The 12,466-nt window shown below is 39.7% G+C and overlaps 1 protein-coding gene across 1 annotated transcript in view; it reads right to left on the bottom strand.

The window, feature by feature from the left end:
* Nucleotides 1-175: 175 nt before the first annotated feature.
* Nucleotides 176-12,466, bottom strand: part of fam189a1 (family with sequence similarity 189 member A1) — a 50,566-nt gene continuing 38,275 nt past the window's right edge. The window contains exons 5-12 of the mRNA XM_077712931.1: nt 9,276-9,383; nt 8,119-8,279; nt 7,031-7,166; nt 6,079-6,157; nt 5,232-6,005; nt 3,455-3,529; nt 1,495-1,817; nt 176-999 (exon numbers count right to left, since the gene is read on the bottom strand). Coding sequence (XP_077569057.1) covers nt 802-999; nt 1,495-1,817; nt 3,455-3,529; nt 5,232-6,005; nt 6,079-6,157; nt 7,031-7,166; nt 8,119-8,279; nt 9,276-9,383 — 1,854 coding nt within the window. The 3' untranslated portion in view covers nt 176-801. The remainder of the gene's footprint in view (nt 1,000-1,494; nt 1,818-3,454; nt 3,530-5,231; nt 6,006-6,078; nt 6,158-7,030; nt 7,167-8,118; nt 8,280-9,275; nt 9,384-12,466) is intronic.

The following is a 12,466-nucleotide window of genomic DNA, read 5'->3' as shown; positions in this document are numbered from 1 at the left end:
TGATGGCAATCGACTGATTACACTTACAACACCAAATTGGTGAAAATGTACCCTCTTCTTTGGTTGCAAGGCAAACTTGCACCCACTGCGGCCCTCATGGACCGGTTTGGACACCCCTAATTGAGCATAATTTGTTGACTTTCAACTTTGACTAGAATAAAAACAAATCAAAATATACAAACTCATCCTTTATTGGAACACTGATAAGAAACCTAACACAATGAGGTAAGTCAAAAAAATGTTTGTAATGTACTTGAACCAGTGGCACCACAAAATATTCACCATCCTATTTGTAATAGTTTCAGAAAACCTCCCAACATTGCGTCAAACAGCCCATTCTCTCCAGTTCATGGATGATACTTTTATATTTAAATATTTCCTCTTGTTTTACACACGGACAAGAAAAATACCAATACTGTAACACAATATCACTTGTCTTTGAATGACAGATCCCAGCTTTGCGGCAATGTGTTTCATTTTGATGAAACTCAGTGTATAAAAATAAAAATAAATAATCCCCTGAGGGAGAAACATTCAGTTTTATTTTTCTGATGAGGGAAAAAAAAAGCCACTACAGACAAGCAGGCTCATTCAGAGTTTGCTACTTACTATTTCTGCTGATGACTGCTGATAGTTTGAGCTTTTTTCCCCTTTTGTTCGTACCACTGTCATACTTACTTTGCAAACATGACCTCACGATGATCGATAGCTTATGTATTACTCCACAGCATAGTGTGGCTGCAACATGAGCACTTTGGAATATCCTCATAGTTTAAGCAGAGTTCCTCCAAATGGTGCTGGTCAGAGAATTGTTTCCCTGCACTCAAAGCTTTGTTCAAAGGAAGGCGAGTCCAGGGTATTTACACAAGTGCTGGTAGTTTGAGGTCGATTTTTGGGACGTCGCAAGGAAGGAGAAGAACTCAAAGCTCCGCAGCTTTGGAGGTGAAGGTCCTCTTGCCCACGTTTCCTGGGACTGCCACTAATCTGTTGGGTCATTACCTGTGCACAGCACAGAAAAAAGAAAATGTTTAGATTATTAAGTCTTGAAACATGTGAGACAAAACAGAGCAGAGTGTGTTGATTTAACTCAATTTTGCTCTGAAAATGTTTATGAAACCTTAGAAAGCTCAACTGCTACAAAAACATAACATCTGCTTTGAACGAGACACTTTAGAATAGGGGTAGGGAACCTATGGCTCGGGAGCCATATGTGGCTCTTTTGATGGGTGTACAGTGTTCCCTCGGCTATCGGGGTTAATGGGGACCGGGACCCCCCGCAATAGCTGCATTTCCGCGAAGTAGGTGTGCCCCTTCAAAAATGCTTAAAGAAACGTATAACACGTGCACAAAAGCACCACCAAGCAAAAACATTATAGTAGTCCGGATGGAGGATCATTTGCCATTGGTTCTGAAGCGATGTTGGAAAATGCTGACGTAATAATCAGTACGATGCCTTGAAATACGAGCCGGACAGCCACTACATAATCAACTTACCTGATCTATGACGTTGGCACTAAATATGGCCTCCTCCATATGTTTCTCATCTGACTTGATGACACACTTTATGTTGTTGACAACCTGCTGGACCTCGGGCGGTAAATTGCAGCTTGAATGCTCCAGGAACTTGGCCACCAGTATTTTAGTGTCTTTATACATTTTAAGGTCAGCCAGCGACTGTGGTCGCTCATGGGGGGAGTGTGTTTGTAGAGCTCTGGTTCTGACGTGGAGGTCTATCTTTCTGCTCTCTTTTTGCTGCTTCTTGCCGCACGTGTGACTGGCTTTGCCTCCATTGCCTTCCACTGATGTGCCCGATAGCTCTGAAGATGAAATAGAGGATGGAGAATGGGGAACTGGTAAAGAAAACTAATGTGTATATTCACTGTAACTATCTTATTTAAACAATAAATGTTTTACACAGTAATATTGCAGCCTCTTGCTAAAATCATTTAAGAGTGTATGTAGCCTCTTACTGTCTATACATATATATTTACGGACAAATAGCATAGAGGACAATTTTTCCCACATCCACCAGGACTCTAAACTTGCGGTAACACGACACAAAATCCCTTCTGTGTAATACATTTGGGGTGAGGTAACATGAAAAGACGTTGGGCGGTGATCTGCCTCCGACTGGCTGACTGAAAGTAAGCGAGAGACAGTGAGAGGTAAGTGATCCGCTCGGGGGTGATGCCATGTATCCATCACGGAAGATTGCCAAATTTCGAGTCTGAAATTATCACTTATTTGGGTCTTTTGCCGGGAAAAGGCACCCTATGGAGAAGCACTACCAGTTTCGTCATATGCAGTTTCTGGGTATGATGACAATTAGGCTTTTGTCGAGTCAATGATAATGACAAAGCCTGTCCGATTATTATACAGGACCCCAGTAAGTAAAATTACTAATCCTCTGTTATTTATCGAGGGATCAATATGGAATTTGGTAGGTATATTTTAGAGATGTGTATGCATTGATTCTGTAAGCCATTTTTTTTCCTTCTAGGGCTCATTACTTAACTGTGGACTTAAATTGCAGTTTTTCTGTTAAATGTGGACAGATAACAATGGAATTTTATAGCCATATTCTTGAGCGTACATGCATTATTTAAAATAGAAGATGTAGTCTGAAGGCTGATTAATTAAATGACATTAATTGCTTCCTTATTGTTGCCTAAAGGTTTCAAGTCAGCCAGTAGAAGTCATCCACGCTCTTAGACTGAGCTTTCAATATCTCTTGGGTTACGAAACTTTTAGGGCGCATGTAGTTCATTTTGATCTTGTTATAGAGATACTGAATTGGAATTACTTATTTACATCACTTGTTCTGAAGGTACCCTTTGATATTTTTTGTGCCATGCTTATCTTTCCTCCAATGGCAACTAGTCATTTTCTCACAACTGACCCCAAAGCATGGTGCTGCCATCACACAATGTTGGAATTGTATTGGGTATATAATAAGTAATGCCTGCTTTCCCCTCACATTTACTGCCTAGAATGTTGCTCAAACAGTCACGTAATAATTTCCTCAGAAGAGAACCGTATGTTTGTTTTTGAAAATCACTCGTGTCTTGTACTCAGGATCAATGTCATAAGGCTCTGAACCCAATGCTTAGCTGGAGCTCGGCCACAGTAAAGTAATCATGAACTTCTTTAACTAGCACCAAGATTATTTTACCTCGATTGCTCTTTTTGGGAAGATGGGCACCTAAAATCCCAGTCATTCTAAATTTCAAGAGTAAAAAGGAGGTCGTTCTCAATGTAACACAATGTAAACAAATACAAAACAATTTGTACTAGTTTGTATAAATCAACTACTCTGTATCAAATATAAATTACTTTTCAGGAAAAAGGAGACGAGGCTTTAAGCTTAAAGCAAGAGAGAAAGAAAGAAAGAAATGAAATGAAATCTCATGCCCTTATTGTCACTATTACTTAACACCAATTAAAATTACCTTACCTTGCTCCGGTGACGTATGAGATGAATCACCAGCTGATGGTGCATTAATTGCAGAGGAGGAGACACAAGTTTCTCCTGGAGAAGAAGCAGAAAAACCTGAAACTAAGGCTCTGTTAACACAGCAAGATGCCATGACGGATTTAGATTTTTTTGTTAATCCGAATTTCTTTTTGCAGCCGCTCACATAGGGAAAATATGTAAGCCGCAGTTTGAAGAGAATGCCTCCGTGACTGGAACACCTGACAACCTATCACAAGCATTTACAGAAATCAATGTGCTACCTTTTAAGTCGTCTCAGCCGTCACACATTTGTGGCAATTTGAGGATTTTATGCTACCAGAGCCAATATTTTTTTTAATTTTGTTTGCTTTTCGTTCAGTAACAAAATAGAAAATCTATTTTCTGCAGTTTCGTCTGTCATTACACTCATTTGCCTCTGTGACTGTGTCGGTGACGTACTGTGCAAGGTGATTGAAAAGTAACTCCCTATTTAATATTTATGTTTGATGTATGGGAATTTTTTTTCTTTTCGGATTGGTTATTTTGTTTAAAATGTACAAGTTCTACAAACCTACCCTAAAAAAAAACATGCTAGTCATTGGCATGTTACGACATTTAGAGATGTGTTTTTCAAGTGCTAAAATGGTGGCAGACCATGAAAGGAAGGCATGCTCAAGTCGACGTAAAGACAATCAAAAATTGTCAGGCAAAACTAATCACTAGAAGAACTCGCAAAGGGGACAGTCTTGTAATAGTAACTGGATTTATACAGGGTGACCCAAAAAGATGCGTACCCATATTTAATTCGATTAAAAAATCAATTTTTTAACGTATTTTCTGTTGCAGGACGTGAAAGGTGGACTTATGGATGATCGTTTTCAGCTATAGTTGCCCCAAAAATGTCTTGGACAAATCAGCAGAAGATATTCTCCTTGGAGATCTATTTTGCAACAAAATCATACCAGAGTGTACAAAATAGAAATTTTCATAGTTACGCATCTTTTTGGGTCATTCCCACCTTCATGTTGGTCAAAGTCCTTTGATACCAACTAATAACACACCATCAGGATCAATTTGGGGTTTAATATCTTGTTAAACGATACCAGAGCAGGAAATCGAACCCACAACCTCTGAGTTGGGGAACAATGCCTCTTCCACTGAACTGTGCCACCCCACAAGGTCGCATTGTAATGTGTCCAGCCATTTTTGCAGGGCTTTAAATTAAATAAAAAAAACATTTGACCTGATAGGAAAACAAGACTATAAATATAAATCCCCATACGTCAAGGAACGTACACCAAACATTTTGAAAAACATTTGGACATATGAATAATTTCTAAGTGTTTTAAAATAGGGAGTTACTTTTGAATAACACTGTGTGTGTGTGTGTGTGTATACTGCAGACATCCGATCCCTATCCACGTACAAATGGTCCCAAGTCATATTTGGAAGTTCACACAGCATGAAAATTCATACGTGTCACAAATGGGAAAATATAATGGAACTGACCCGCAGTGAAAACGAAGTAACGCAAATTACAAATCTCATCTCATTTTCTGAACTGCTTTATCCTCATTAGGATCGCAGGGTGTGCTGGAGCCAATCCCAGCTGTCTCCCGGCCTAAGGCACCCTGAATCGTTGGCCAGCCGATCGCTGGGCACAAGGAGACGGACAACCATTCACACTCACCCTAAAGCTGTGAGGCCAACGCGCTAACCACTCACCCCACCGGGCCGCCCAAATTACCGATGATAATGGATCAAAACAACATCTTACTTCCAGTAGTTGAGGAGCAGGAAATGGGATCGCTGGTAGAGCGCACAATACGTGCCAGTTTGCGGTACCTTCTGGCGGCACGGAGCACTCCAGGCCCCTCTGCGGGTGAACGTCTACTTTGAGATGAGGTAGATGGGGGCTGTGGAGTAGAAGAGGGTGACCAAACACTAAAGCACAACCTGGGGCCTCGTATCCGGCTGGGAGGGGAAGGAGAAGGAGAGGGAGCTAGGGGGCTAATGGGAAAGGTCCCACCAGAGGAGGTCACTGAGGTGGGGGAGCAAGGCTGAGGAGGTGGGGGGAGAGCAACAGCAAGCGGGAGTTTCCGGCTCATCATTCGTGCTTTAATGAGAGAATGTGCTGACAATTTTGGGGGCTCTTCTGGCAAATGTTTGGCTGATGCAAGCTCATCGCAAAGGTGCATGGAAGGCCTCAGTTCCTCACATAAACGCAAATTATCTGCGGAATCTTCTTGGTCCAAATTGGTATAGTTCTCGGAGGACCAGTCTGGAGAGCGTTCAAGGGACTCCTGGGTATGTGAAGACTCACTGAATCCAGTGTCACTAGGACGGGCGTTGGCGTTAGATAAGCCATGGCAGCGTGTCCTTGTACAAAGTTCAAGGCTGGTGCAACTTCCGTCGGTCAATGCAGTTTGAGGTGTGCTATAGGGAGAGGAATCAGATCCTTGGACCTCCAGGGAGCATAAATCCTCCGAAGAGCAAGTGTGGTCTTGATCAGCAACCTCGGACACCATTAAGGATGCACTGTCTACAGAGGCTGGAAATTGGAAACACATGGTCAGTTGTAAAAAGCCTTGAAAGGAAACATTGTCCTTCGAACAAAGTGTTACCCTGAGTGCTGAGTCCTGTCGTTGTGTTTCTATCACATAAACTGGATTCGGTAGCCTGTTGTTCATTACTGGTGGTGACCTGTCAGGAAAACATTTCGAACTTTAAGTCAGCTCAATTCTGAAGGGGATATTTTCCATTTGCCATTTTGTATACTAGTAGTAATATGACAGTTTTAAGAAATTCGTTTTTGGATATCAAATAATAACTGCAGGGGGCACTGTAAGGCCACATGACATAATAATGAATTTCATTACAATGTTGAAGGAAATGGTGCAGAGAGTGGATGTATGGATGGATGAACAAATGATTTAAAAAAATGTAACTTGATTAACAACATGCTTGCAACAACCATGCAATATAGGCAACAATTTTTATCTTGATCAATTGCTCCATTTTTACTTTTTCATTCGTCAGTGTCTGAATTGGAATCAAATTGTAGTTTTAGTGATGAGCAGAATATAAAAAAAACACATTTTCTGCCCTATTCAACACTAAATCAACATTTAAGCAGTTCACGTACAATTTTGCCAATTGAATTTCCTCACAAAAACTATACTGAAACATACAATGCAGCAATTTTCACGCATTTATTTTTAGCTGTAAAGAATGAATTTCAGGGAAAGCTTCTCACACATGAGAGTAAAATATGCCCCTCCTGGGAGAGTTCCTGAAAATGTTCCAAATCAGCAGCACAGACTGCCTCCAATTGTCACAAAAGAAAAAAAAAGGGAATAGAGTTCCAAATGGTTTAGTTTAAAATATCTTTATCAATTTTCCTACTTGGCAAAAGACAATCTTGTAATGCTTATTCCAACACAAAAGAATGTTATTGTGGTGGTCAGCACAAATGATTTTTACAGGATTAGTGAAGATTCAGTCAAAAATCCTTCCTTAAAAAGGCACACCATTTAACAGGCCATTCAGAGAGCCTATGGGATGGATTATCCGTACCTGGCTTGCAGGGGTCTGTCCCACCACAGCCTCGTATGGTGGGGGCAGGTCCGTTGGATACAGTGTCCCAGGGCTGTTGATTGGCACCCCATAAATGGCACTGAAAGGAGAATGAGGGAAGTCCAAGTGGAGGCCTCTGTAAAGAACAGAATTTCAATATTTCCGACAGAGTCATTAATTAATCATGTTAAAGAGAGAATGGCAGGATGAAAAGGGCAAGTGGCATTGGGCCAGCCATTTCAGCTTGACAGATAGACAGTTGACTTTTAACTGTGAGGATGATTCTAAAGAGACTACTAATTTCAGCGTTTGCCTGGCTACAAAGAGGCACAAAGTCTTTTTCCCAGTCTAAGACTGATGCCACGGTGGATAACTGCCTGGACAGCCTACCCGCCTCTCAGTTTCCTTCAAAAAGATTGAACAATTCTGTCAAACATCGTGACTTCTTCTTTGGATGCTTATGGCATACGACAATGAGCCTAGGTTTGGTGTTCGTTGTCTGTCGTTTTATTGCTTGTGGTCTGATTTTTTTTGACTGTTCTCAGTTTAGAATAATTTGTCAACATTTTGGTAAGTCATTGTTAGAGCTTTTCCTGAGATTCTCAAAGTTTGAGTTCTTGAAGTCAGATACTTTTTAGAAAAAAAGGAATATGCAGCATTTAGCTCAGAGGTCAGTCGCCAACAGTACTCAGCACTTCCATTGTACCACTGGCATTTTGTACTCATTATTTTCAAAGACAAAACGGCCACAGAAGACAGATCAAAAAGCCATGTGTGGCTCTGGAGCCATCGGTCTCCATCTCCTGCTTTAGCTTGTGCTTCTGTCTATGTTAATAAACGTATACAGTTTTTTCTTACACCAATTTTGTTATACGCAGCTGTGTATGATGACAATATAGGCTTTTTGATTTGATTTGATCTCCATTTTAACATTTTGGGATGATGATAGATGCTTAGTTGAGGTTGCCACATCATTTGAAAATCATGATGTATAAAAAAATATATATATATTTTGCTCATTATGGCTGTTCTGGCAATTTTGTATTAAACAAAATATATAATCAATGAGGATTCCTATTTTTTCTTACCTTTGTCCATCTATTGATGGTGTGCAGGTGTACTCAGGAGGGTAGTAAGGCGGCGGGGGAATGGGAGGAATAAATTCATCAAAGTCCAGTGTTTGGTGGAGGATAGTCCCATGGGGGGTCATACAATCTGCATTTAGCTCTCTTGTTCGGTGTGGCATGAACTGAAAAACATCAAAATGTACACACTGCCATTATGGAAGCCCATTCCTATTATGTCAATCCATAAAGTCCCTTTATGAACTTCACTTAAGTTTCAATCTGGTAAACAGAATTTCAACTGTGAGAAAATGATTCCCACACATATTCAAGTAAGATTTTTTTCCATGAATTTCTGAATACCATCTTTAAAAAATAATAACAGTTCCGTTATTTTAGATATACTCCAGACGATCAGAATGGACATACAGTATTTTAATGGTCATTATTCCAGCATGGCGACCTGATGGTGTGGTGGTTACCTCGCTTGACTTCTGCGATCGATTCCCGCTGGTGGCAGTATGATTGTGAGTGTGAATAGTCGTTTGTTTCTCTGTGTGCCCTACGGCTGAGTGGCAAGCAGTCTAGAGTGTAATCTGCCTTTCGCCCGGAGTCAGTTGGGATAGGCTCCAGCAACCCTTACGAGGTTGTGCGGTATGGAAGACGAATGAATGAATAATCAAGCATTTCTACAATAAAAATATAGTTCATAAATATAAAGACATGTTTTATACAATACATTGTTTCCCCTTTTGGCTCTAGCAAAGTCCTTGCTTTTGAGCTGTGCAGTCAAATTAAATCACTATTTTTGGTGTGGAAAACAAATGGAGCTTATTCATGTTAATTTCCCTCATGGCAAGAGAAATTAAGAAGTTGTTAATAGTCTTATTGCCCCACATTAATGACAGCAAAGGTTCATTCCTAGAATAATACACCTCTATGGAAGAAATGAGGTGAGTTTAGATTTTCTATAAACATTTTATCCTCCTGTAGGAGAGTAGGACACGGGTCCTGCCTGCAACAGCTGTCCTCAGCAGTTTTTTTTTTTTAGCAAAAACTCATCTCTCTTTGCAGGCTTGAGAGAGAATGGGAATCAAATCATACAATTCAATTCGGAGGTGATAATGATCATTTCCTCACTGACTGTGAAAAAAGCCTCCCTTTAAAATAAGTCCACTTACCATTTGGAGCACATCAGTGGAGACAATTTGCATGCAGCACATGGCTGTTGCTAGGGCACAAACAATGGTGGAGATGACGTTAAGGGCACATACGCTGAACAGCAGTTCCTATGGGAGAGGAAACAATAAGAAAATTGGAATGCGAAAGGTATAAAAGTAAGGAAGTTGAAAAGGATTGTAGATTTGCTGACACAGATTCCCAAAATGTATTAAAAAGGGAAAAACAGTACATTTATCCAAACGTCTAAATTTGAAGAGAGCTATCGCAACATTGCAGTCACATTAAATGAGGGTTTAAATTGAGCATCAACAAAAAAAACTAATAACATTAACCATCCCTTGTTTTCAAAACACTTTTGCAACACTAAAATGAGGTTACACCATTTTTTTTGCATATTTTGCAGAGATGATTGAGCTATTTTAGTTTTGATTTGACTTTTTTTTGTTATTGCTGGACAATTTCTTTCTTCTAAATAAAAATATAGAAATATTATCATATATGATATGTATAATTAATGTGTGCTGTACTTATGGGTTCTTTTATTACTTACCAAAGTAACTGTCATAAAAAAAGTGTCATGTTTTGTTGGGGTTTTGCAGTTTGGGTGTTTCCCTTGGGTGTCCCGCCCATGTGATTACACTCATTAGTTTCACCTGCTGTGTCTTACCTGCTCACCCTCCCTCTCCTCTTCCAGGTCTTGTCAGCTCCATTTAAACCCCATATATCTCTGTCCACCAATGTGTTGCTTTGCGTTTTGCTTTGTTATGTTGGTGTGACTCGTTTCCCTTTTGTCTTCCCCAGTAAGTTTGGTTTCATTGTTGTGTTGCTACTTTTTCCCTTTATATGGAAGACTTTAGTTTTGCAAACATTTTCTTATTAAAAGTTTATGTGAGTGCTCCTGCACCCCCCTTTGCCTGGTTCCTTGCAAATGGGTCCAATTCCGTTCACCATTCCATCAAACATAACACAACATGACCATGTTTCACTGCCATTGAGGGGGAGAGACCTTCAAATCCAATTTGACTATGGGACTGAAAGCTCTGTCAGACCTCCCAGTCAAAATGGATTCTACGTCTGTATCCATCAATGGGAACTGACGAGTTAAAATGAAAAAATGTACATACATACATTTTAAAAAACTTTTTTTACACAATTCACATCCTCTCAAAAAAAATGACATGATTGGGCCTGATTTCTGATCTCATCAGAGGACTGAGGACATCCTTAGAAATTGAAAAAGATAGTTAAAGATGAGCTAAGTCACCCGTGTTAAACAAAAACAAAACATGGAGTGAGAAGTTTTCTTGTTGCATCAGTAGTTGAGCATTAGACTTTGGATCCAAGTTTGGGTAAGATTTCATAACGTTCTCTGCTGGCCTATCTTGGACAGCAAACACCATAGCACTCATCACAAACGTGTAGCAGAGGCTACATTTCCCCGAGTACTCAGTAAGAAGCAACTAAACCTGCTGTTGACCGTATACTGGTCAGCCATTGAGAGCGTGTGGACCTACGCTGTATCAATGTGGCACTCAAGCAGATAGGAAAAGACCGCAAAGGGTGATCAACACAGTCCAAAAGATCATCAACTGCCCCCTACCTACCCTGTCCAGCATCTACAAATGCCAGCGCATGGAGGTGCAAAGAGCATTACAAAAGACAATACACATCCCAGCTTCCACCTCTTCAAGAAGCTGCCCCCTGGCAGGCGTTACATGACCAAAGCAGCCAAAACAAAGAGACTTAGACTCAGCCGTCATCAACTCAAGTTTTGCAACGAGGACCTAATCTAGACTCAATTAATTACCGTCACTGCACTATATGAAAAATGCCATGACACTGCCAGATGCATATCAATAAGGAATTTTCTCAGACTTCTACTATAGTGTTAGCACTGCAAATTTTTATCTAGCATTTTAGTCACTGTGTTTTTTTTAACACATTTTATTTTTATTGTATATAGAAAATATTTTTAGGACTACTTATTTGTGCACTTTATGATGAAAGGTTGAATCTCATTTTACTTATTTAATGACAATAAAGGCATTGAATTCCATTCAAAGAAGAATTGAAATCCCAATCATAGCCGAAATCTTTTGGGGAAAATTTTATTAGTAAACTCTATATTATGGGCACCAACAGTTGTCTAAGTACAGTTAAAGCCAGCTTTCTGGATATCATTAGGAGCAGAACAGAACAGAAATATGGACTGGCCAAGACTCTGGGGAATGGGGTTTGACAGCTTCTGGTTTGACATAACTCAACACCTCTGACAACTTTGGCTCTTAATAAAGGTTTATTGCTCAATTCACATATCTCTTTTGATGAGGAATGATCGCTATGATAAATGCTCTTGATCATTCCTCCTTCCAGGAGCATGCTGATGAGTCTTTTATTTGGTTATCAATGTTTTATAATCAATCAGGCACATAAATTCAAATGATATGATTGCCATTATCCAATAAAGGCACAGTGTCACATGTAGTAAATCATTCCTGCAGACTCTACAGTCAAGATAATTTTCCAAGTTCAGGGCACTTGCTCCCACGCCAGGCAAGTTATGTCTTATATATTAAGAGCTTTGTCTCTTGGGGGTAGAAAAATGTTGGCACCATTTTTCACCTTCTCCCCAATTAATTTTTGACTGGAAATGCTGGAAAGATTACACACACACATTCCAGAGTGTAAAGTGTTACACAATGACAGTTCCCACATGAGCTGATTCTTTACCTTTTGAAAGAAAAATGTTTTGTAGGACTTAAGGCCCATTGAGTCTTTGACATACTGGCCAGCAATCTCTAATTGCATAGTGAACAATGGCTATTTTTAATATCAATGACTACCTTGTCTCAGTTTCTTCGGAATGTAAAACACATTTTGAAGAATATGGTCATATTTTCCTTTTGAAATAAACAAAGTTTTTTAATGCCCTAAGGAATCATCGCTGCAAGCCGAAAAGTCCCGGTGCAAAGATTGATTGAGCTATTCGATCCCTTGAAAGTCAACCATGAATCAATCCATTAAAGAAGAATGTTTAATGTACAATGAACTATATTGTAAAATATCACTCACATTAAAAGAACAACCATGCAAACCAAGGATGCAGGGTTTCCTGCTTGACTTATTAGTCAAAAGATTTATTATAATTTTCTGATTTAGTTTTTTTCATTCAGTGGGAGATGATCAAAAT

The sequence above is a fragment of the Stigmatopora nigra genome, chromosome 3, assembly GCF_051989575.1.
Source record: "Stigmatopora nigra isolate UIUO_SnigA chromosome 3, RoL_Snig_1.1, whole genome shotgun sequence".
In the NCBI taxonomy this organism is placed as follows: Eukaryota; Metazoa; Chordata; class Actinopteri; order Syngnathiformes; family Syngnathidae; genus Stigmatopora; species Stigmatopora nigra.
This window is presented reverse-complemented; position numbering and strand designations above follow the sequence as displayed.